The sequence below is a fragment of the Podarcis melisellensis genome (genome assembly GCF_964234715.1).
Source record: "Podarcis melisellensis genome assembly, chromosome: 3".
Taxonomy (NCBI): domain Eukaryota; kingdom Metazoa; phylum Chordata; class Lepidosauria; order Squamata; family Lacertidae; genus Podarcis; species Podarcis melisellensis.
The window spans coordinates 71,086,977-71,110,197 of NC_138530.1; the positions used below are offsets into that span (position 1 = coordinate 71,086,977).

The following is a 23,221-nucleotide window of genomic DNA, read 5'->3' on the forward strand; positions in this document are numbered from 1 at the left end:
CATTCCACTCGATTAACCTCCTTCTCAGCTCCATAGGCATTCTGCATACACACACACACACACAGCTTCCAGCAAGCACCACCTTCCACATTCAGTGGAGAGTCAGAAGCTCTTTGCAAACCAAACAGATGTTGACACGCAGCTGGTCAACAGCACTGCAATGGAAAGGGGGAATCAAAAGCTTGCTTACAAGCAAGGAGCCCCAGGATGCTTGCAGTTGCTATAATTATCTCAGATTTACAAGTGGCTCTCTTTGCCTTGCTTTGCAAACATCTGAAATATACTTGAGAGAACTTCTCTTGACAGTGTGATTATTTTAAACAGACTTCCTTTTCTGCAGTGGGAATGTGTTGCTTTATAAAACCACCATTTGAACCGAATGAAAGGGAAAGGTTCACTGCCGCCTCATGCGAAACTAAGCATTCATGAGAAAAGATTTAGAGATTGTACAGTTGTATATTACAATTCCCCATTCTATAATCCCCAAGGCTATAAAAGCCACTGAAATAAATACAAAGGGGAAATGGAGATGAATGCTTCTGCCTGGCACCTTTGTCTGGTAAGATTTATGATTTAACTATGCTCTGCAAGCTCTTCAAATCATTCTGAGGGGAGAAAAAAAAAGCCACCTGACATCCATGCAGCCTGATCTTATGCATGTTTACACAAATACGTATTTGCATTGGTAAACATAACAGATTAGGAAGCAAAAGATAACATCTAATGTTTTGACTAATATGGACTAGGTTGAGGAGGCAGGGTCTAGAAAGGAACCACTTCAGTGGCATAATACAGGATGTAGATCAGGTACAGCGAACCTGTGACCATCCATATGCTGCTGTACTCCATTTCCTTTCAAGCCCAGCCAGTGCGGTCAATGATCAATTATGATGGGAGTTATAGTTCAATAACGTCTGAAGAGCCAAAGGTTCAATTGGCCCTGCTTTCAAAGGATATGCTTCAAATCCTAGCATATCAAGTTAAAGAAGAAATCTTGTGCCAAAAAGCTGAGGAAAACCTCTGCCTCTTATTAAAAAAGGCTGCTGCCAATCAGAAAAGACAATGTGGTACTAGGCTCTGGGAATATATAGTGAAATGCAGAGATAGGAATAATCTCATACATATAATGTATACATGGCAAATGAAAACTGAAAAGAAAATTTCCACATTGTGGAGTTCAAGGTTTCCATTTGTTTGTCCTTTTCCCCCTTCATTACCTTTTAAAAATGCCTCACGACTCTTGAATTCGCAATATGCTTCTAAGGAACCCAAATTTGTTTTGATTCATTCGTAATATTATCTTTCCCCACATTTGACCTTCTGAAGGAAAACATGGCTTGATTTTTATTGTGGTTGATAATGTAATGCACATACCATGAACTGCTACAATTTATTGCATGTTGTAAAATAGCCTAAGTGTTTTGTAAATATTATTGTCATAGAGAGAGAATACTGGACAGGAAGCACAGTTCCTTATCACAAACCAGAAAAGGTGAAAATCTGCAACAGGTGTTTTTCCATTTTGTAAATAGCAGTAGGGTGGGTCTCAATCAGGAATGAAGAGCTAGGAAGTTTTTGAAAAACTTTCTCCCTATGTTGTTTCCCCATGAAAATAATCACCCTAAAGCTGTGTTAGTCTGGGCAAATAGATACATTGGTATCACCACAGGTGCCCCATCACACCCATTCTGCATTTGTAAGAACTTGGTAATTTAGTGTGGCAGCACCTACACCTTGGGACTCCCTGCCTATTGAAATAAAGCAGGCACCACTGTACTCTTTTTGGCATTTGCTAAAAACATTCCTGTTTAAACAAACATACCCAGATGCTTAGAAAGTTCAGCTAATCTGCTTCAGTATTTTAATTTCTGTATGTTTTAAAGCAGGGTTGTATTTTTCTTTTCTTGATTTTACTATTTTAATCCTTTTGCAAACCACTTTTTACAATCAGTGTATAAATTTTATGAAATTAAATAAACAAATACATCTTGATCTGGCAAGAAAATAACAGCCATGTTGCTTCCAGTCAGACTTCTAAGGGGAGGGTGTTCCACATATGAGGTGCGACTGCAAATAAGTTTCTCTCTTGTGTTACTATGGTGAAACACAGCAAGAGCCACCTCAGAAGATCTTAAGACATAGCTGGGGTAGCAGAGAGAGAGGCCATCCTTTTGGTATATCGGCCCAATGACATTTAGGGCTTCACAGATAAACACCAGCACCTTAAATTTATTTATCAAACAAATAAGCAGCCAATAAAACTAGAGGCTATATATGTTATGCAGAAATGAAACTTTTTAAAAAAATAGAAAACATACATCCGAGTATATAATTAATGGATGACAGAATTTAAGAACTAGCAGTAAATGTAACTCTTCAATAATAAATTATCACCATTCATAATAAGCAGCAATCCTACCCATGCTCATTTGAAAGAGCCCATTGAACTCAGTTTGACTTGCATCTGAGCAAATATGTCTAGAAGTGGGTCACAGTGTAAATGTCACAGGCCTGAATCACACAACATGCTAAGCCAAATTTAGTGGTCACTTGGCTCCCCTGGTCTTTTTTGCTGCTTTGCTACACTGAGCTAAGCCAAGAAACATCGGCAACAGATTAATGAATCCTACACACACTTAACTGAGAACACAGTAGGACTTGCATCCAGGTAAACGTATTACATTATCTTTTAGTTTCTCATATTATACTAAATTTAAGGTTTTTGCAAGAGGCAAAGGCACAGCGCTGAGGAGTTGAAGTACCTCTACTTCAATGTGCATAACAAAGAGACCATGTTTCATCAAACAAGCAATATTTAGCTCCTTCCACAGAATCCCCACGATGGGGTGAGCTCCCGTTGCTCAGTCCATGCTCCTGCCAACCTAGCGGTTCGAAAGCACATCAAGTGCTAGTAGATAAATAGGTACCACTCCAGCGGGAAGGTAAACGGCGTTTCCGTGCAGTGCTCTGCTCTGGTTTGCCAGAAGCGACTTAGTCATGCTTGCCACATGACCTGGAAGCTGTACGCTGGCTCCCTTGGCCAATAAAGCGAGATGAGTGCCACAACCCCAGAGTCGGTCACAACTGGACCTAATGCTCAGGGGTCCCTTTACCTTTTTTACAGACAGGACAGCCTGACCCTACAATTTGGGTAAAATTATGAGGTGTTTCATTTCTTTGAACAAAATAAGCACCTAACTCAGTTTACTAACATAGTTGCAGATTCCACTTGCAGAGTCTAAGTGTGGAATGATTCTGTTTAGTACAGTGGTACCTCAGGATGCGAATGGGATCCGTTCCGGAGCCCCGTTCGCATCCTGAATGGAACGCAAGATGCGACAGCGCGTCTGCGCAAGTTGCATTTCACCGCTACCACACATGCACGTGATGTCATTTTGAGCGTCTGCGTATGCGGCGAAACCCGGAAGTAACACACTCCGTTACTTCTGGGTTTCCACGGAGCGCAACTTGAACGCACTCAACCCAAAGCACATTCAACTGGAGGTATGACTGTATTTCAGCTAGCCACAACTTCTCCCAGAATCCTTCATTCCCTTCCTACAGCAATCAGCACTCCATACCCAGCCATCACTGGGCAGTTGTAGAGGTCTGCTCTGAGGTTTTTGCCCCCTCAACAGTGTTGCTTCATTATTCTATGGTCCAAACAGCATGGACCCTTATCAGTCTGTTCCTATGCATGTTTATTCAGAAAAATCCCATCCAGTTCATTAGGAGTCACTCCCGTCTAAACCATGGGCTACTATACTAGGCACATCTTAGGGGAGTGGTGAAACATTAGTGGCCCTCTAGGTGTCACTGGAATTCAGCTCCCATCATTCATCACCTATCACTGGCAAGGGTTGATGGGACCTCCAACAAGATCTGGAGAGCCAAGGTTTACCCACTCCTGGTCCAGGGAGCAAGCCCTAGAGAGCACAGTGGGGCTTGTGAGTGAACATCCATAGGATTAGGGTGTAAACTGGGCTCAGAAGGTTTAAGCTGGATCACCACCAGTGGCATTCCCCGCTTCCCAACGCAGCACTTACAGCTTCCCAGGCATCAGTCAAGCAGTGGGAGAGAAGAGCGGGGGCTGCGGGGGTTACTTACAGCTCTAGTCTCGTACAGCACCAGCTTCTGCACAGAGCTGATGATCGGAGCCGCCACAGGCATGGTGACAGCAGGGGAGAGGGCCGCACTCAGTCAGCGGCGAACCCCTTCCTTCTTTTGAGGGAAGCTCTGCTCCCAGAAACCCCGAGGTTACCGAGTGGGGATAGAGGAGTCCATGAACCCCGAACTCTTTCCCCCTCTCGCTCCACTGAACCAGCAAAAACCCCCCACCAGCCCCCTCGCTAAGGGGGGGTAACAAGTAGAAGGAACGGGGACTCTCCAAAACATCAGGAAGGAACCCGTCCCGCCCATATCCTGCGCAGTCGCAGGAAAGTGACAGCCGAAGGCAGCGCAAGTTCACGTGACTGCCTTTGCCGCCGCCATTTTACGTTCGGGAACAAAGCCCGTTCTGCCAGGACTGCGTATATCGTTGTTCTCGGTGGAAGAAGGGCGCCGTTTGTGGGCTGTGTGTTGTCAAGCTCTTTATTGGTGGTTGCAGTGCTAAACACACTCCGTTAGGAGTCTTCCGTGGTCACAACTTCCAGAGGGTGAGCCGTGCTGGCACCTTTAAGACCAGCAGGTTATTTGTTGTCTCCAAAGGACAGGTGTGCCTGGCCCCTGTCGCAAGAGCCTCACAATTATGGCACCAGCTTTCACGGACCGGGGTCCTCCTCAGATACTTGAAGTATTATCCTCGGTTCAGAGGTCTGGGCATGTGAGGGGATTTGCTGTTCACCGAGGAGAACCCTCCATACTTCTGATGGTGTGGAGGCCAGAAAAGCTGGTGCCATAATAAACGCGCGAGGCTTTTAGGTCTCGCGCTTCTTTGTTCCCTAGGGAGCAAGTCCCCTTGAACTCACACATTCAACAAGGTGCGGATTTCGCTTCGCGTAGCTGCAGCCTGATCTTAAAACAGAGAGAGTCTCGTGGCACCTTAAAGACTAATAAATTTATTAGGGCGTAAAGTTTCGCGGATTCAACCCGCTTCGTCAGATGCCGATCGTACTCATGCGTACTTGGGAGTTAGCACCGCGGAGTTCAGCGCCACTTACTCCTGAGAGCATGTAGGCGAACCCCGTTAAGGGCCGACGCGATCAGAAAAGGGTCCGATTCCCCCCCCCCCCCGCTCTCAATTCCGCTACAGAGAAACCGTTAATGTCGAAACTCTCGAAGGCGACTCCAACTGCCGCTCACCCAGCCGCCGAACGCTTGGCAGCTGAGCGTGGCCGTTGGTCCTCTGAGAAGAGACCGGTTAGTGGTGCCCTTTTATAAACTACTCGGCCTCGTGCCCTCATCGCGCTCGTTGATTGGGCGAAGGGAGCGGGGGCGGTTCCAAGAGAACGGCGAGGCTGGTCGCGGTCGCCAAGGTTACGGGGAAACAGCAATCTCGGCGGATCAGTGGTAGCCTATCGCGCGCCGCTTCAGTGTGGGCTGCCACCAAAAAGAAGCAGAGGGACACAGTTTGGTCGCGTCACGCAGTAAGTGCTCTTCATATCGTTTCATCCGGTGCTGGCCGAAGCCAGACTCTCTCACGCGGCTGTGTAGTCGGGGTTTCTTAACAATACCACATGATTTCTTTTTCATAGATGCTACTACATTTCTTATACTGTACCGACTTTCTGCCTGTGCACTCAAGGTTCACAGTTTTGAAAACAATCTAAATTTACAATTTAAACCTAACATTCTGTATCTTAAAGAATGGTTTCTGGACTGGGAAACCTAACTACGCTCTTGGATTTTGCCAAAGGGTATTGTGATATAGGGCTTGTCAGTAAATTGGTTTATCTTGTAAGTAATAGTGATATTGATAATGAACACATTTTTCTCCTAATGTAGGCTTAATGATGACATCTCAACAGGAGGAGCAACCTTATCCCTTTGTAGATATATATGATGAAGACGAAGCTGACAGAGTCTTTCTTACATCTAAGCCCACCTGTTTCGCCATCCTTGGGAAACCCGTAAGAATTTCCAGTTTGATTAAACTGGCATTTTGAACAATATAACTTGATGCACAATCCTATACATGTTTATTCAGAAGTAAACCCCAGTTTGTCCAATGGGAGTGTACCTATAGGAAGTATATACGTACACTTACCTGGAATTCATTGGCGGAGGAAGAGGAGTGCGGGGGGAGCACACTGCCCCCGGTAGTGCGATCCCGTGGCTGCCCCCCCCCCCTGCAGGCAGCGTACCACGCCCCCGGGGTGAGTTCCAGCCCCGGCTTCGCCTGCTCTCTTCTCGCCAGTGCCGGAGCATGAAGCTCTGTCACTGCTGGAATTAAGCCCCATTGAACTTAGTAGGATGAATGGAGTGCATTAAAGCCTTTCTCTCCATATTGCTCAGTAACAGTTGTAAGCCTTAATTGACTTAAGTTATAATAACATTAAAATCTGCCTAGACACACATTTTTCATAGCAAGTGCAGGCTCTTCAGCCCAGGAGTCTTGAAGAGATCACAGTAGACATGCCAATCCTCTCTGTACAAGTTTAGTGAAAAAGATACCTACCAATGGTTTTTACTTCATGCTTGCACCTAAAGTTTGCAGATAGTTGGCAGATACCATCTCTTTTATGGAACAGATTGGAAATGGCCTCTGCAGGATGACTTGCCCACACCACTGTTGTAATATGTAGCATAAATGACATATCTTATTGTGCTTTGGTATTCTTTGCAGTGTTTCTGTGGTAGCCCTAACTTGCCCTCAGAAATAGTTTGGGTTTCTCAAAAATAAGTCATGCTGGACCGATCTGATTTCTTTTTTTGATGGAATTGCAAACTTGGTAGATCAGGAAAATACTGTGGACATAGTGTAGCTTGATTTCTGTAAGGCTTTTGACAAAGTCCCCAATGATACTCTTGTGAGGATGCTGGTAAAATGTGTGCGGAACGAGGTAACTATTAGGTGGATCTGTAGCTGGTTGACTTTCCAAACCCAAAGAGTACTCATTAATGGTTCCTTATCATCCTGGAAAAAAGTGACAAGTGAGGTGCCACAGGGTTCTGTCCTGGGCCCATTCTTGTTCAACATCTTTATAAAGGACTTGGATGAAGGCATTGAGGGGATTCTCATCGGATTTGCAGATGACACCAAACTGGGAGGGGTAGCTAATGCCACAGAAAACAAAATCAGAATTAACAGATTGGAGAACTGGGCACAAGATAACAAAATGAATTTCAATAGGGACAAATGTAAGGTTCTGCACTTAGGCAGGAAGAACCAGATGCACAAATATAGGATGGGGGACACCTGGTTTACCAGCAGTACATGTGAAAAGGATCATGTGAAAAAGCTGACACTTTTCTAGGTCTTGCGTAACATGAGTCAACAGTGTGATGCAGCAGCAGAAAAAAAAGCTGATACTTTTCTAGGCTTTATCAACAGAAGTATAGTGTCCAAGTGTTCAAGGGAAGTAATAGTACCACTCTATTCTGCCTTGGTCAGACCACACCTGGAACACGGTGTCCAATTCTGGGCACCACAACTTAAGAAGTATGTTGACAAGCTGAAACACGTGCAGAGGAGGGCAACCAAGATGATCAAGGGTCTTGAAACTAACCCTTAAGAGAAATGCTTGAAGGAGCTGGGTATGTTTAGCCTGGAAAAGAGGAGACTGAGAGGAGATATAATAGCCATCTTCAAATATCTTAAGGATTGTCACATGGAGGGGGGAGCATGCTTGTTTCTCCTGCTCTGGAGGGCAGGATTTGAGGCAATGGCTTCAAGTTACAAGAAAGGAGATTATGAGTAAACATTCAGAAAAACTTTCTGACAGTAAGATCTATTCAGCAGTGGAAAAGACTCCCACCTATGAGAAGTGGTGGAGTCTCCTTCCTTGAAGGTTTTTAAGCAGAGGCTGGATAGCTTTAGCTTTAGCTGAGATTCCTGCATTGCAGGTGGTTGGACTAGATGACCCTTGTGTCCCTTCCAACTCGAAGAGTCTATGAAGGGTGACATGATGTGCTCTGTTGCACGCTATGGTGAAAATATGGAGAAGCCACTACCTAGAGGTGATTCCATGTAATTAAAGTAATACATGGCTGATCTTTAGTTCCAAGTAAGAATGTTGAGCATCACAGTCTCATCTGAAACCATTGATTGTAAAAGTACTAATTTCTAAATGAGTATATTTATATTCTCAGCCATGAATCTTGAGAATGCACCCATTTCAGTGAGATTTATTTCTAAATCTCAGTGATAAGATCAGGCTGACTGGAGCTCCAGTCCTTCCAAGCCCTTTACCACTGACTAAATTAGCTTTTTAAAAAGTTTAGAATGAATATGTCATTGTGAAGCTTGGTGTTGAGATATCTCAAAGCTAAATATATTGGATGTGATTCAGCAAGTCCAGCATTGTGCACTGCTAAAATGTTTGTGTCTGTTTTGAGTAGGGCTGGATCTGGACACAACAAAAAACTTTTTCAGTTAAACGTGTTGCAACATTTATGAGAAATCGGGTTAGCAAAAACAGAACTCCACAGCACCATCTGCTGTCACAGTGTTAGAATGTATAAAGAACGCATATAAAACGCTTTTTCTTTGGCAATGTAGCTGAGTCCTAGATTTCTCTCGAAAGTCTCTTCACTGAGTTTCAGGGTGCAATTAGTCAAAACAGATCTAGAAGCTAAAGCGGCAGTTGTATATTTGATGCACTTACTTCTATATAATAGGCGCAATCCAGGAAAAGTTAAGGAACCCACCATGCTTATTAAAAACCAGGGCCACCATGTTTTTTTAGCCCCTGCAGCCCTGAGCCTGGCTCCTTGTTACAGCTGCTCTTCAATGGGCACTCATGCAACAAATACTGATTTCCTGACTGGTAGTTTGCCCCTCCCCCATTCTTTTGGTGGGCTGTCCCCCTTCAACTCTTGTCCAAATTTAAATCTTGTTGAAATATACAAGCTGTTCATTATTTCTGCAGATGTTCATGTAAACAATTATATTGTGTCTCATTTTGTTTTGTTTTTTAAATTAAAAACCTGTACTTTGCTTATAACTTGAAAAACTGTTCCTGAAAGAGGATGGATTATGATGGCACAGGTCCCTAGCCAACCAGTGTTTTCAGTGTTTCTACTTCAAATTATTTCCCTGAGCTCAATCCTCAACAGAAGATTGTATGTGTGACAACAACATTCTGACTACAGTTTCCAGAATGGAGTAGCTCTTGCTTTTATGCATAAAACTATCCCCATGGCACATATTTAAGCAGTAAGGTACAAAAACTAGCTGGGTTTATATACTATAATATTTTACATCAGTACCGGTTTTCATGTAGTAGGAGAAATTTACTTTAGTTAACTTTATACCCCACCCAAGCCCAGCATGGAACCTTAATTGTAAATATGTTTATCACATAGGAGGTAGAATCTAATCACTTCAGTTACTTTGGTTTTCCAGGGCTAGCAAGTTTAAAATGTCAAATATGTTTTTGCTGTGAAAGTTAGCAAGGAACAGAAGGTACAGTTTTAAGTTTAGTATAAAAATGGAAGCTATGGAATATATTCTATCAGATACAGGGATGAAAAATATGATTTCTGGCCTGCACATTTCAAATCCATAAATACAGGTCTATAATAAAAATTAGGCTTTTAGTCTTTGTCTTTCCATTATATTATGTTACATTTGAAGCCCTTTACCACTGACTAATTAGGTATTATTCTAGTTTTAAACAATACTTCTTATGTTTATTTATCTTCTTTTTCAGAGTGTTGGGAAGAAAACATTAGCGAAAAAATTAGCCCAGATCTGGAAATGCACACTCATAGATGGTAAATATAAGCAACATTATGTTAGACAATATGTTACTTATTGGATTTATTTGAATGATTTCTGAAATTACATGTGTCAGTCAGATTAATGAAGCAATATGCATCTTTCCCATTGTTTTCAGATGTTAAGAACTTTAATAGTAAAAGGAAAATAATAATAGTAAAATAATTTTTAAAAATGCTGCCTTCATGCTCTGCTTGCCAGCTTTTATAAGAGTGTTAGAAACAAAATGTGTTAAATGGGTATTTAGTCTGGTTCAGCAAAGTTCATTTATTCTTATGGTCTTGTTTGTTCAGAGCTATAGGAGTGTCCTTCATTTATTGTATGCAGTGTACACTTTTTAACCCCCCTTTTACATTTTGGTCACTGGCAAATTTTATTTCAGTTATATAGCACTTCAGTTTTCCTTCAGTTATATAGAAGCCAAATAAGGAATAATCAGACTGGTTCAGATATTTTTTTTTTTAGATATTAAGTTTCAGGATCATATTTGAAAAGGTGAACTTGATATTGGTCTGGAAATGCTAGAAGAAAACTTTGAAATACTGAAAAAGATAATACGTACAAGATAAAACCTTATTTACATTTTTTTTTTAGGAGGCTTAGATAGGAAACAATATCCTTTCAGCCTCACCTAAAGTGCAGGTCACAATCTAGAGCTGCATGTTGTAGCCCCAACTTCTGCCCCCCCCCACTCCCGTTCAGCACGTCACCCTCCATCTAGTCGCACACCTTTCGCCTCTTGCTAGGTGAAACAAGGACAATCTCATTTTACCTTCAGCGGGCAGAGAAAGATTGGTGGCTGAATTGAATCAGGAGGCATAGCTACCACAGTAACATCTTTTATGGCTGTGAAGTGATTTAAAGGGGATACAGGTTCTCTCTGAGGTTCAAACTGAAAACCTCATTGCCACTTCAGCTACCTATTCTTTTTCTTTTTTCAATTTTAAGTTCTTCCGCAAGTTCATTCTGCCCCTCAGAAACAAACCATAGTTCCCCAGCTGATCTGATTTCCTCAGGAGCTGTTACTTTGCTTAAATTTGCAAGAATGAACACAGCAGGGCAGTGATTGAATTCTCACTTGCTTGCTTGGGACTGATCTGGCATCAGCAGGATTCTGAGTAAAAAGCTGAGAAGGCAACAGAGGTTTACCTGTTTGTTTCAGAAATAAGTGCTTCTCTGAAATTCTACCCTTGGTGAAAAATTACAGTGATTTCCAAAGAATAAAATATATTTGCAAGACTAGAATCTCTCAACTTTTAAACCACACTATAAGTTTTCATTCAATCTGCGAGTAACTTATTTTAACTTAGTTCTTTGTAATTAACTGTTCGTTTACAAATTTTGGTCTTCTTGGATTTCATTACTTCTTAGAAAAACATGGGAGCCCTCTGGTGGATAAAACCACATTTCATGATGCAGGATATCTATAATCAGAATATTTCACCTTTTTAAAACTAATTGGCAGCTTGCATAGCTACTTTGAAGATCAGAGAACAGGAGGGGAAGAAAAAGTGCTTTCCCCTGTCTTCTGCTACTGTTTCCTTGATATAAATGCCAACATTTTCTGAAGCCAACATTGGCAGAGGTATGAGCTTTCGTGTGCATGCACACTTCTTCAGATATACAGATATCTGAAGAAGTGTGCATGCACACGAAAGCTCATACCAAGAACTAACTTAGTTGGTCTTTAAGGTGCTACTGGAAGGAATTTTTTCTGTTTTGACTATCGCAGACCAACACGGCTACCTATCTGTAATTGGCAGAGGGTGCCTTTTAACTTTGAAAATCCCTAATAAGGCAATGCTTTTATTAGGCCAAGGAAAACATCACAAAACTCTTAATCAGATTGGGAATTAAGTGGCTATGTTTAGATTCTAGTAAATCTACAGCATGAAGATAAATTAGTTATTGTCCTTCTATTTATGCAGCTGTGAATTCATGCAGTCTGCTTTGCTTTTTCTTTATTCTTTTTAAAATAATAATTGGTATCTGCATTAAAAAAAATGGATTCAGCCGACAGTTTAAACCTTTTAAAAAACACATGCCAAAATTCTCCTAAACCATGACAAAAATGCAAATTAAAATTAGAAATAAAAAATCCTAAACCTTACAAAGGTTGAAGATTTAGACAACAGCTCAATATACCTATACTGTTCCCCTTTCCAAAGGTCTTCTGTACGGGTTATTTTTAATTTTCACACAGCACATAGATAAACTATGGGATTCATCAAGTTGCTTTAGAAGGAGAGAAGATAGATTCATGAAGGATAAGGCTATCAATGGCTATATATCTAGAATCAAAGACATTATGCCTCTGAATATCAGGTGCTGAGAAACAACATAATGAAAAGGCTGTTCACTTCATGTCCTGTTTTTGGGATTCTCATACACAAGTGGTTGGTTGCTATGGCTGATCCATAAGGGCTCTTATATAGTCCTTCATTCTGTTTCCCAAAGACCTATGTTCTCACAAGAGAGAAAAGAAGGGGCTAGCAAAGCCTACAGGCACCAAAGAAAAGGCCCTCTATTGAGGCTCAGATAACTATCTAAGCATACAGTGGTACCTCGGGTTACATATGCTTCAGGTTACATACGCTTCGGGTTACAGTAACCCAGAAATAGTGCTTCAGGTTAAGAGCTTTGCTTCAGGATGAGAACAGAAATCGGGCTCCGGCGGCGCAGCAGCAGCAGGAGGCCCCATTAGCTAAAGTGGTGCTTCAGGTTAAGAACAGTTTCAGGTTAAGAACGGACCTCCGGAACGAATTAAGTACTTAACCCGAGGTACCACTGTATACCTATCTTCCCATGTTGACATCATCTCCGTATTGTGAAATGCACATCCAGCAAAGGGGCTGTATTTACATACCACGGTGGAGGGGTAGTTAAAGAAGCGGGGTGTATCATGATCTGTATGATCATTCTACATTGTTGCTGTTTAATTACTATTTAAAGTAATCTAAACTCTGTTGTGTTAAATGTGCATATGCATCCAGAAGTCAACTCTAATAAATTGTAATCTCTTTCTCTATGATGTATCATTTTTAGCTTCAGAGCTTATTGATGAGAACATAACAGCAGAAACAGAATATGGAATCAAGGTAGAGCCGTTACCTTGTACTTTTTAATTGATTTATTGGGCATATTTTGTTTTTAAGGCTATGTTAGTGAAGGTCCATTTCATCTCAGTGTTGCTTCAGTTAAAAAGAAGAAGTAAAAGATGTGGTGAAAGATGCCCTGGCTGTTAACCAGAAGGTTGGTGGTTTGAACGCACCCAGGGATGGCTGTGGGCAGGATTCTTGCACTGCAGGGGTGGGACTAGATGACCCTCAGGGTCCCTTCCAACTCTACAGTTCTTTGATTCTATGATTCTGGAGATTTTGTGGAGCTAGTTTCAGAGTAAAAAAAAGCCAGGCCAGATGTGTGAATAGTCTGAATGGTTATTAGGTAGCTGCCTATTTTAATAATAATAATAATAATAATAATAATAATAATAATAATAATAATTAATAATAATAATAATAATTTATTATTTATACCCCACCCATCTGGCTGAGTTTCCCCAGCCACTCTGTGCGGCTCCCAATCAAGTGTTAAAAACAGTACAGTGTTACATATTAAAAACTTCCCTGAACAGGGCTGCCTTAAGATGTCTTCTGAATGTCAGGTAATTGTTTATCTCTTTGACATCTGATGGGAGGGTGGGCGCCACTACCGAGAAGGCCCTCTGTCTGGTTCCCTGTAGCCTCACTTCTCGCAACGAGGGAACCGCCAGAAGGCCCTCGGCGCTGGATCTTAGTGTCCGGGCTGGATGATGGGGGTGGAGACGCTCCTTCAGGTAATGTGTGGTAATTAATGTGTGTTAATTATGTATTTCACGTTATGTATGCAGAACATGATGTTTTGTTTTGCTTTTTCTTTAGTGTAATGAATTGCTCTATCAAGGTCAAGCTATACCTGAAGACTTGATTATCAAGATGCTTATGAAGAAGATTGAATCGCCAGAGGTTTTTCACTTTGGTACTTTTTTTCTCCCCCAAATCCTTCTTTAAAGGCAGAATTGTGTATGATGGGGGTGGGGGGTCGATGTTAGTTACTTGGCAGCCCTGAACATAAGGTAACAAGGGGGTGCATTTGCACATTATGCTTTGCTAGCAACAGTGCAACCTATAAACATATAATTATTATAAACCATCCCATAATTTTTATTTTTTATTAAAGGGCAGCATAAAAATCCATTGTATAACAATTTGAAATAAAGCAATGTGGGCTTCTTCTCTAGGATTCCATCTCTTGGAAACCCTATAAATTGCAGTGCTTTGTCTCCCTGCATGAGAGTAATCTTTGGTAATATCGTAATCTTTGATAATATGGAGCCCTGTGCAAGGCCAAAATTTAGTGACCCCAAATGGAGCTTCTCAGTTATGGACCTTCTCAATTTTGCACCCCCATTGCTCAGCGCCCAGTGTGGGAGAACCGCCCATACCCCCTGTTTTGAACTGCAGGCCCAAAGGAAGGCTCGTTGGAGTGGCTGGGTGTAGGGATACCAAAGAAGGATGCCAAATGCACCAGAATGACCAGTTCTAGTGCTTTATTAAGAAGGTGTAGCAAAGCAGCCTGGCAGGTCTCTAGCCTTTATAGACACGAGACAGACACCGCAGCAAGGAGATGACTTGTCCACACCCAAGCAAACATGCATACATTTTTTATACACAAAGCAGCATACATCATTTCAGCTGACTAGATGAGGATATATGTGACAAATACCCAATCTTTACAGATAAGCCCCCTTTTCTGGGCTCAGAGCCCAGCCCCCAAGCCCACAGGTAATGATAACATCAGAGCAAGCCAATTAGCTTATATCAAAGCAGGTGAATATAAACTTGCGCATATATATATATAAATGCTCATTGCTACAACAACTACCAATTAATTGTGGGGTTATCTTGGCAACCAATATGGAGTTAGCAAAGCTTGTGGAACACACCGTCCTAATTCTGGTGCTGGAGAAAGCTACACCACCTCCTTCATAGTCACACAGTATGCTCATATTCAGCCCCAGCACAGCTTTTTTTTTGGATAATTTAGTGTCACATAAAGCAAGATAACTGCATGATTGAACATTGATGTTCTCACACAAGATTTTTCTAGGACCCCCATCCTCATCAAACAACATCAGTTACACACTTATTATTCTGTAAGAGTGGTTGTAAAATTTGTATATTTTCGACTTTAAAACAACAACCCATTAAATAGTGTGTTTTTTCTGGGTGGGGTTGTGTGTTTTTTTCCCATAGGTTATGTTCTCTGTGATTTTCCTTCTCTCTCTGAAGAACACATGAGTATACCAGAACAAATTGACGTAATTAGAAATGCAAAATTAAAACCAGATTTCCTGATTAATATTAAGGTAATGTCAGTTTTAATTATTTCTTAGTCAATCTACTACTTACTCTGCAAATGTGATTATACCTGTGGCGCAAAATATTTCAGACAATTCAACTAACTTTTAGTCACAGTGGACCCATTGAAATGAGTGAGCATCAGGGCATTTTTTTAGCCGGAACTCACCGGAATTGAGTTCCAGCACCTCTTTGGTGAATTCTGGCACCCCTTTGGTGTGTTCTGGCAGCTCTGTAGCATTGCAGTATGGTGGCACATCAGTTGGAGCTGTGTGACAACTTTGGCTGCATGCTCCCCCCCCCCAAAAAAAATAGTTTAACTACTTTAGGTGGGTGCTCCCCCTAAAAAAGCTACAGCACCTCTTTTTCTAGAAAAAAAAGCCCTGGTGAACATGACTAAGTTAGGTCCAGTTATTTCAGTGGACCTACTTTGCGTAAAAATTAGTTTAATACCAGGTTTCTAGTTGTTTCATTCAAAGGTTCTGGTTTCTCTGGTGCCCATGGCACTTTCTCAACACTTCAAATGTGCCAAAAAGGTTGGTGATCCCATGGTTAGTCATTTGAAGTTCCCCAGCAGCAGCTATGCTGACATTCACTTTAGCTTAGGGCAGAGGGGACAGATGAACATTTTGCTGAATAAAGTGATCCACTACCTGGTGACACTGAACCAAACAGTACTGAATTGGACTAGACCCTGTATAGGACTAGTGATGTGCATGTATGCAAAATCATCCCTTTTTACTGCTATCTGGAAACAGCTTCTGATTTCCCTTTTATTATTCTGAAGATGTTTGTACACTTTAATTTTACACTTTAGTTTTAGTTGCAAGGCTAGTGCGCAACCTTAAAAAAATGTACAAAGTTGTGAAGCTCTCTTTTAGCTTTACTCGGATGAAAGAGGACCAATCAAATACAATTTCCATGACAGATATGAAAGTTCTTGTTTCAGGATCCAGACCTGAAAGAGGTTAGGTGCAATAACGCCAGTCAAAGCTTTCAACAAAATAGCCACGTATTTAAAGAAATTGTCCACCACTGCATTGCCCTTTTACATTTTTCTGCAGCGCTTGCTGTTCAGGAGGGATATAATGCTACAGCTTGTTGTATTATTATTGTACTGCAGTCTCCCCCATATGAGAGCAGCCAACTTATGAGTGTGCTCAAAACTCCAAGTCCTCATCTTTCCTTCAAAGAGGTTTTACTGAGGCCTAGTATTTGGGGGTTGGGACTCTGCACAGTATCCTCAATGAGAGTTTTATGATGAGAAAACTCACACTGGGAATACTGTGCAGATTTCCTTCCCTCCTCCCTCAATTCCTGCTCCTGTAAAGAGTTTACATTCCTGGCTCACCACTTGTTTGCCACCCAGAAAGGGTTCTGTCAGTTTCTGCTGTGCCTCTCATGGTAAGGCAATATAGCACCTAATTTTATAAGTGTCTTTTCCTTTTAACTAGATTCTGCTGCTCAGTCTTTCCCAAGTTCTGTTCCTCTTTATAGCATACCAAGGAGAGCGATCCCAGGCAGGTGTTAGGCTCTGCAAAGCCAAAATACAGTTGTGGTTTGCCTCCAACATAGCTGATAATGAGATCGGACTCACTATGGTATTATGTTTAATCTAAAAGATGAACAATATTATTATGTAAACAACATCCCATCCCCCCTGTTTTTCACTAGTGTCCTGACTATGATTTGTGCCAAAGAATCAGTGGACTAAGGCAGCACCCTGAAACAGGGCAAATATATCAAAGAGAGGAGTGGGATCCTGATATTATTGAAAAGCGTAAGAAAAAGAAGAAAGAGCCACGCAAATCTGCAGAAGAAGAAGAGGAAGAAGAGGAAGAGGAAGAAGAAGAGGAGACAAATGAGGTAACTTAACCAGGTTATCTAAACAGGTAAGGTTAAGAATACTGCAAGTAAAGGAAGACTTGGGAATTGTTCAGAAACAATATTGAATACATTTTACTCAATTCTATTTGTAATTGAATACAAAATTGCTTCCTAGATAGAATTCAAATAAAATACTTATTTTCTAGTACAGTTATCTTGTACATATATCAAATATTCTTTTCAGTGAATTGAAAATAATTTATGCGCTTAACAGTAATACATACAATATAATAGACTCTTCTCTGTGCTCAGTAAATTAGTAAACTTACTTGAATGTCTATCCTGTCTTGATCTTTAAGGCTTGAAACAGGTAGCTATAAAAATGTATTTGGAAAGGGGAGGAAAGACATAATATTAATGAATTATTCGCTTACCCTGCACACCAAACATCAGTTCTAACATAAAATATGTTACACTGTTTATTAGGCCAGGCTTTGGCAATCTTCTATGAAAAAATGAGTCCTGTAATTGTAGAGTATTATTGTACACTTTAATAGTCATGACTTTTCCCAAAGAAACCTGGGAACTACAGTTCATGCTTGGAATTGTACCTTTCTGACAAATTACTATACAGTGGTACCTCAGGTTAAGAACTTAATTCATTCTGGAGGTCCGTTCTTAACCTGAAACAGTTCTTAACCTGAAGCACCACTTTAGCTAATGGGGCCTCCCGCTGTTGCCACGCTGCTGCTATACGATTTCTGTTCTCATCCTGAAGCAAAGTTCTTGACCCGAGATACTATTTCTGGGTTAGCGGAGTCTGTAACCTGAAACATCTGTAACCTGAAGCGTCTGTAACCTGAGGTACCACTGTATAGTTCACTTGAGGAATGAAGGAAAACTGTATGATGAAAGAATGGTACAGTGGTACCTTGGGTTACATACGCTTCAGGTTACAGACTCCGCTAACCCAGAAATAGTACGTCGGGTTAAGAACTTTGTTTCAGGATGAGAACAGAAATTGTGCTCTGGCGGCACAGCGGCAGCAGGAGGCCCCATTAGCTAAAGTGGTGCTTCAGGTTAAGAACAGTTAAGAATGGACCTCCAGAACAAATTAAGTACTTAACCTGAGGTACCACTGTAAATGAGTTCCAGAATTTGGTATACAAGAATGTAGGATTGACTAGAGGATCATATTGAGGTATACTGAATGATGAAGAAACACCATACCTTTGATCATTGCAGACACTGTTTAAATTCCAGTCTGATTTGTCTGCATTCATAAGAAACATTCCTCATTTGGAATGTTGTAACCAGCTGCAGCCTATAGTGACCCACTGAAATCAACAGACTTAAGTTGGTCAACATCTTTTTATTTCAGTGGGTCTACTCTTAGCACAGTGAATTGTTTTCAGCCAAAGGAATGCATCCTTCTCTGGGTAACCGGTGGGGTGGAGTGTGGGACATGCCACTGGTGGGTGTGGTCAGGGGCAAAAGTGGGTGAAGCAACAAATGTGAATTTTACCTTTACCGATAGGCTAGATTCTACCCGCACTTGCACAATGCTCTCTAGGCAAGCTAGAAATATCATCAGAGTTCAGGGATGCATTCTAACCAGGTAGAAACACCCAAGGAGGTTGCAAAGCAGAGCCAGTGAGGATTGTGGTCTGGGGAGAGTGGGCGTGGCCAGGGGAGAGTCCAGAGGGCTGGGTAGAGAGGCATTTGGTCCCTAGGACTGATGTTCCCATCCCTGACTTAATTGGATTCAGTCCACTACCTTCAATCCATCAAGGCCACAGTCTAGTGACCCCCAAGGCACACCCAGGCTTTATCACACAATATAGAGGGTGCTCACACAGAGCTCTCATCCATAGAATTGAAAACACCTTTTTGCTACTGTTTAGATTTTTCATTCTGTAAAATACTTGAGTAGGAACTAGAAGCAAGCTTGGTATATTCTATTTTTAATTATAATGAAGCAAAATATGTTTTTTGTTCTTGTTGTACTCTTAGGCAATAGCTGATCAGATCATGCTGACAGAAATTTTGCCACATTTAGTGCACAGACCAGAAGATTTTTTAGAAAACATACAAGAGAGAGTTGCAATCTATAAGGACATTATGCTACGTCCTTTAGAGGTAAGAACAAGAAGAGATCTGTGCTACAACTTCTAGACGTAAGTTAGTTGTTGTTTTTAAGTACCTGATTGTCATTTCTTCAAAATTGGTTTGATATTGCTAATCACCACATGTGCCCTGTAAGAACTGTGTTCGTAAATTATACTGATGATAACAAAAATGCCCACTGTTCCTATAAACCATTCATGTTGTAGTTACTCATCATAGCTGTAAGAGCACAGAACTAGGTGGCTGAATTGGGCCCAGGACTCTAAAACATAAATTGTAGGGTAATACATTCTTTTCCTACCTAGCTTTTTTGTTTACAGGGGGATGGGTGGTGTCTCTGTATTGGAAGTATGGGAATTGGGTATGCATGTTGGAAAACTGTTAGTCATGCCACTAAGACTGGGATAGCTCTGTTGGTAGAGCATGAGACTCTTAATCTCAAGGTGATGCGTTTGAGCCCCATGTTTGGCAAAAAGATTCCTGCATTGCAGGAGGTTGGACTAGATGACCCTTGTGGTCCCTTTGAACTCAGCAATTCTATGATATCTACATTTGGTGATAAAGAATATCAGTTGCTTATTTTATGATCTGCTGCATTGACTGGTATTGTAGTTTTGAGTTAAGATTAAGAACCAGTCTCATTTTAGATCAAGGTCTGTTCCCAGTATTGGCAAAGTGGATAGGATAGTTAGCATTGCTATTCTGCCAGCACTCCATCTCTTCTTTATGTCTTGCTACATGCCACAGCATAGTTACAAGTGCAATTGAACTCGTGAGTCTTTTGTATGAAGGCAGTTCCATCTATGTGCACTAACATAATACCATGAATATAATACCCTGAATTAGTACATCTACTATTTTAGACATTTACTAATCATAAAGTGTTGTACAGAAGTGAATGTCAAAAACCAGTTTTATAAACTGTTCTCAAATAAGTAATTGAAATCAGATTGGAAGGGAAGAGAATTGGATAGCAGTGTAGTCTTTTCAGTCAGCTGTATGCATAAAGCATGTTTGTTTCTGGTTGTTGTTTTTTTATTCACTTTTAGACATTAATGGCTGAGCAGGATTCCCAGTACCTGTTTGAACTAGATGGAAATAAACCTGCTGAAGAACTCATTGCAGTATGTACATAGCAATTGTTATATATTCCTCTCAAAAGAAGCATGATTAATTGATTATTATCAGATTATTATTTGCAGCTTTTTTGTTGTTGTTTAAACTGATACCTGCTACCTCTATTTTAGTATGTCTAATAAAATTTATCAGAGTATTGGGACAGTTGTATAATACACTTATGGCCTCATTTACAAGCTCATTGAGCCCATATAGTTTAGGACAGTCATTAGTTCAATAATTAGTTACATCCAAAAATATTGGTTCAATAGTTTTCTACATCAGGATGATCATCAGTCTCTTCCCACATACAGAGATAAATATACTGTGCACACACAAAAAAACACTTTAGCAATTTTTTTTGCCAGGAGCTCAAAAATATTTCCATGCTTACTAGCCTCAATTCTAGCTATCATGAAATATTTCACCAGTGCCTTGTGCTCTTTTCATGAGAAACAGACTCATTTAGTATGCTTGGAATACAATACTCAGAAAGGTTTTTGTTATATCTGCAGGGACATGGATTTTATTAGATTGAACTCTTAATAAATATGCAATACAGAGACATGCTCTGATCCAGAATCTCATGAATGTTGTGATGTCTGTACATACCTTTCTCACACATGAACTTTCCTGCACAATCAAATGGAGAATGTTGTTCTCCTTCAGTGGTAGAGGTTTATCTGCTTTAGAGACATAGCCTCCTTCAGTGGAAGGAGCTGTCCCCGATTCCAGTACTACTTTCTTCAAGACAACAGGTCTTTTACAGAGCTTCAGTATGTGAACTCTTTATCTGAAGGAAACAGTTGAAACCCTCACATTTGCAGATTTTGTCCTTTCAAAAATGGAAAGCCTTTCATTTGTAGGACTCTGCATTGCAGCTGGTATCTTTTATTGGTGGAGATAAAATAATGCAATTCTGTGTTGCAGCAGAGGCCTCAGCTGTGCTCAAGCAGACACAAAACTATTGCTAATGGTAGCAGGAAAGCCTGAAATAGGGCATTTCTGGGGCAAGAGCTTGTAGCTCTTCTGCAGGGCCTAATCCTCAAGTTCCTCAGCTGTGCCAGCCTGGAGTTGCTACAGTGAAAAAGCAGGAAGAAACTGCCCCTCACCTACTTGTGCCCTAGTCAGCAGAAGCCCACAGGACATTGAAAGTGTCAGTGAATCCATTCCTCTCTGACCCCATTTAGAATTTTTCCATTGTTTAAAAATATTGTTGATTACTTTGGAGGGGTACCCGAGTAAATTGCCAAATGCTTGTTGATCTTGTATTTTGACAAGTACATATGTGATATCAGTTAAATGTATAAAGGACCATTTATGCAAAAAGTTTTTGTTTTTGTTTAGACAGTAATAGCTCGTCTTCAGTCCATGGGCCTACGAAATGGAGCTCTTATAACCAAACTTCAGAGTGGTGAGGAAGAAATGTTGGATGGACTGGATAACGTAAGCTTGATATTTGCATGTGTTATAGTTAGTTGTCTGCAGCAATAGCAATAGAACATTATAAAGTAAAGGTGACAATGACATTTAATGCTGATATAGACTTAATATTTTTTTTATTTTTTATTTAGTAGAAGCGCAAGACAAAACTAGAAGCATATATTCCACGAGGTTCCCAAACAGTTGATCCTGATTCATCAGCTCAGCACTGTTCATTGTGTCCAACACTTTAAACCCGCCCCCCATTTGTTTGTCACCTTTCCAAAACAAATAATTGTTAACATGGTTAGATTGTCATCTTATGAGGCCCTTGTGGTTGTGCAGTAGCCTGTAGAACCTCATCATATGGAGGCCAGGAAGAGAGCCTTTTCTGTTGTGGCCCCCACTCTTTAACCTCCCCATGGAAATAAGGCATAAGATTTAGTAGATTTAGTAGATTTAGTTTCTACTTGTTTATGAAGGCCTACCTAACTTGCCGGCTACTGATGCCAGTCATTTGTCATCTCTTTTTCAGTTAAATTTTATACTAACAAGTAACGCTGCTAGATTTATTTTATTTTTCTTGCATTTTTGATACAACTACCTTGAGATGTTTTCATAATAGCGCAGTATATAAATATTTATAATAAATAAATTACAGTTTTCCCTCTCCATGTCCCTTAACTCCTATGGCCCTTGTTATGATTGTGCAGTATCCTACACAGGCAAAGCTACATATCAGTAGTATGTAAATGTAGTGCAGTAATTTTTGGAAATATGTGAAGATATTTGATCACTTTGTAAAATAAATGTAGCACTTTAATTCTTTTGTTTTGGCATACAGGATGAACTGTTCCGGGTGCTTGCAGCGTACAAACTTGTAGCCCCTAGATACAGATGGCGTCGCAGCAGATGGGGACGAGCATGTCCTGTGGCTTTAAAACAAGGGGAAATTATAATGGGATCAACAGACTATGCCCTTGGGTAGGCCAGAATCCAGTGTGAGTGCAATCATCCTAAGCCTGTCGTATTATGATTTTGTTTTCTTTTTAGCTTCTTAGGTAAGATGTATATGCTTTCAAGTGAAGAAGCCCTGAAGGAGTTTATGCTGAATCCCCGTCCCTATCTTCTACCACCTATGCCTCTTCCACCTTGTAAAGTAGTAGTATTTGGACCTCCATTATCTGGGCGTACAACCTTGTGTGGCTTGATTGCAAACTATTATCAGGGAAAGGTAGGTATAAATTAATACTTGTGTATAAATGACAATAATTTAGTCTATAGATTATTTTATTTAAATTGCATTAAGGCTCCCAGTCGTGTGATGGTTTTGCTAACAAGGAACCAAAGATAGGATCCTGAATAAACAAAAATCAAGGTATGAGACCAGGTCTCATGCCGGTAGATAGATTGGTAGCTACGCAGATTCAGGCAGGGCTTGCATCTCAAC

General features: G+C 40.8%; 2 protein-coding genes across 6 annotated transcripts in view; one reads left to right on the top strand and one right to left on the bottom strand.

The window, feature by feature from the left end:
* FIG4 (FIG4 phosphoinositide 5-phosphatase) overlaps positions 1-5,310 on the bottom strand; it is a 60,364-nt gene extending 55,054 nt beyond the window's left edge. Inside the window, exon 1 of one of the 2 annotated variants that reach the window (XM_081905513.1) lies at positions 5,160-5,310. In XM_081905513.1, coding sequence (XP_081761639.1) covers positions 5,160-5,171 — 12 coding nt within the window. In that variant the 5' untranslated portion in view covers positions 5,172-5,310. Of the gene's footprint in view, positions 1-4,107; positions 4,391-5,159 lie in introns of those variants that run through there. The other variant, XM_081905512.1, reaches the window with a different exon arrangement.
* The window catches only part of AK9 (adenylate kinase 9), a 55,635-nt gene continuing 36,945 nt past the window's right edge, over positions 4,532-23,221 (top strand). The window contains exons 1-12 of one of the 4 annotated variants that reach the window (XM_081905508.1): positions 4,532-4,655; positions 5,944-6,068; positions 9,813-9,876; positions 12,926-12,978; positions 13,801-13,897; positions 15,175-15,287; positions 16,954-17,145; positions 19,120-19,245; positions 20,283-20,357; positions 21,697-21,795; positions 22,616-22,755; positions 22,825-23,005. In XM_081905508.1, coding sequence (XP_081761634.1) covers positions 5,949-6,068; positions 9,813-9,876; positions 12,926-12,978; positions 13,801-13,897; positions 15,175-15,287; positions 16,954-17,145; positions 19,120-19,245; positions 20,283-20,357; positions 21,697-21,795; positions 22,616-22,755; positions 22,825-23,005 — 1,260 coding nt within the window. In that variant the 5' untranslated portion in view covers positions 4,532-4,655; positions 5,944-5,948. Of the gene's footprint in view, positions 4,656-5,437; positions 5,586-5,943; positions 6,069-9,812; positions 9,877-12,925; positions 12,979-13,800; positions 13,898-15,174; positions 15,288-16,953; positions 17,146-19,119; positions 19,246-20,282; positions 20,358-21,696; positions 21,796-22,615; positions 22,756-22,824; positions 23,006-23,221 lie in introns of those variants that run through there. The other 3 variants (XM_081905507.1, XM_081905509.1, XM_081905510.1) reach the window with 3 other exon arrangements.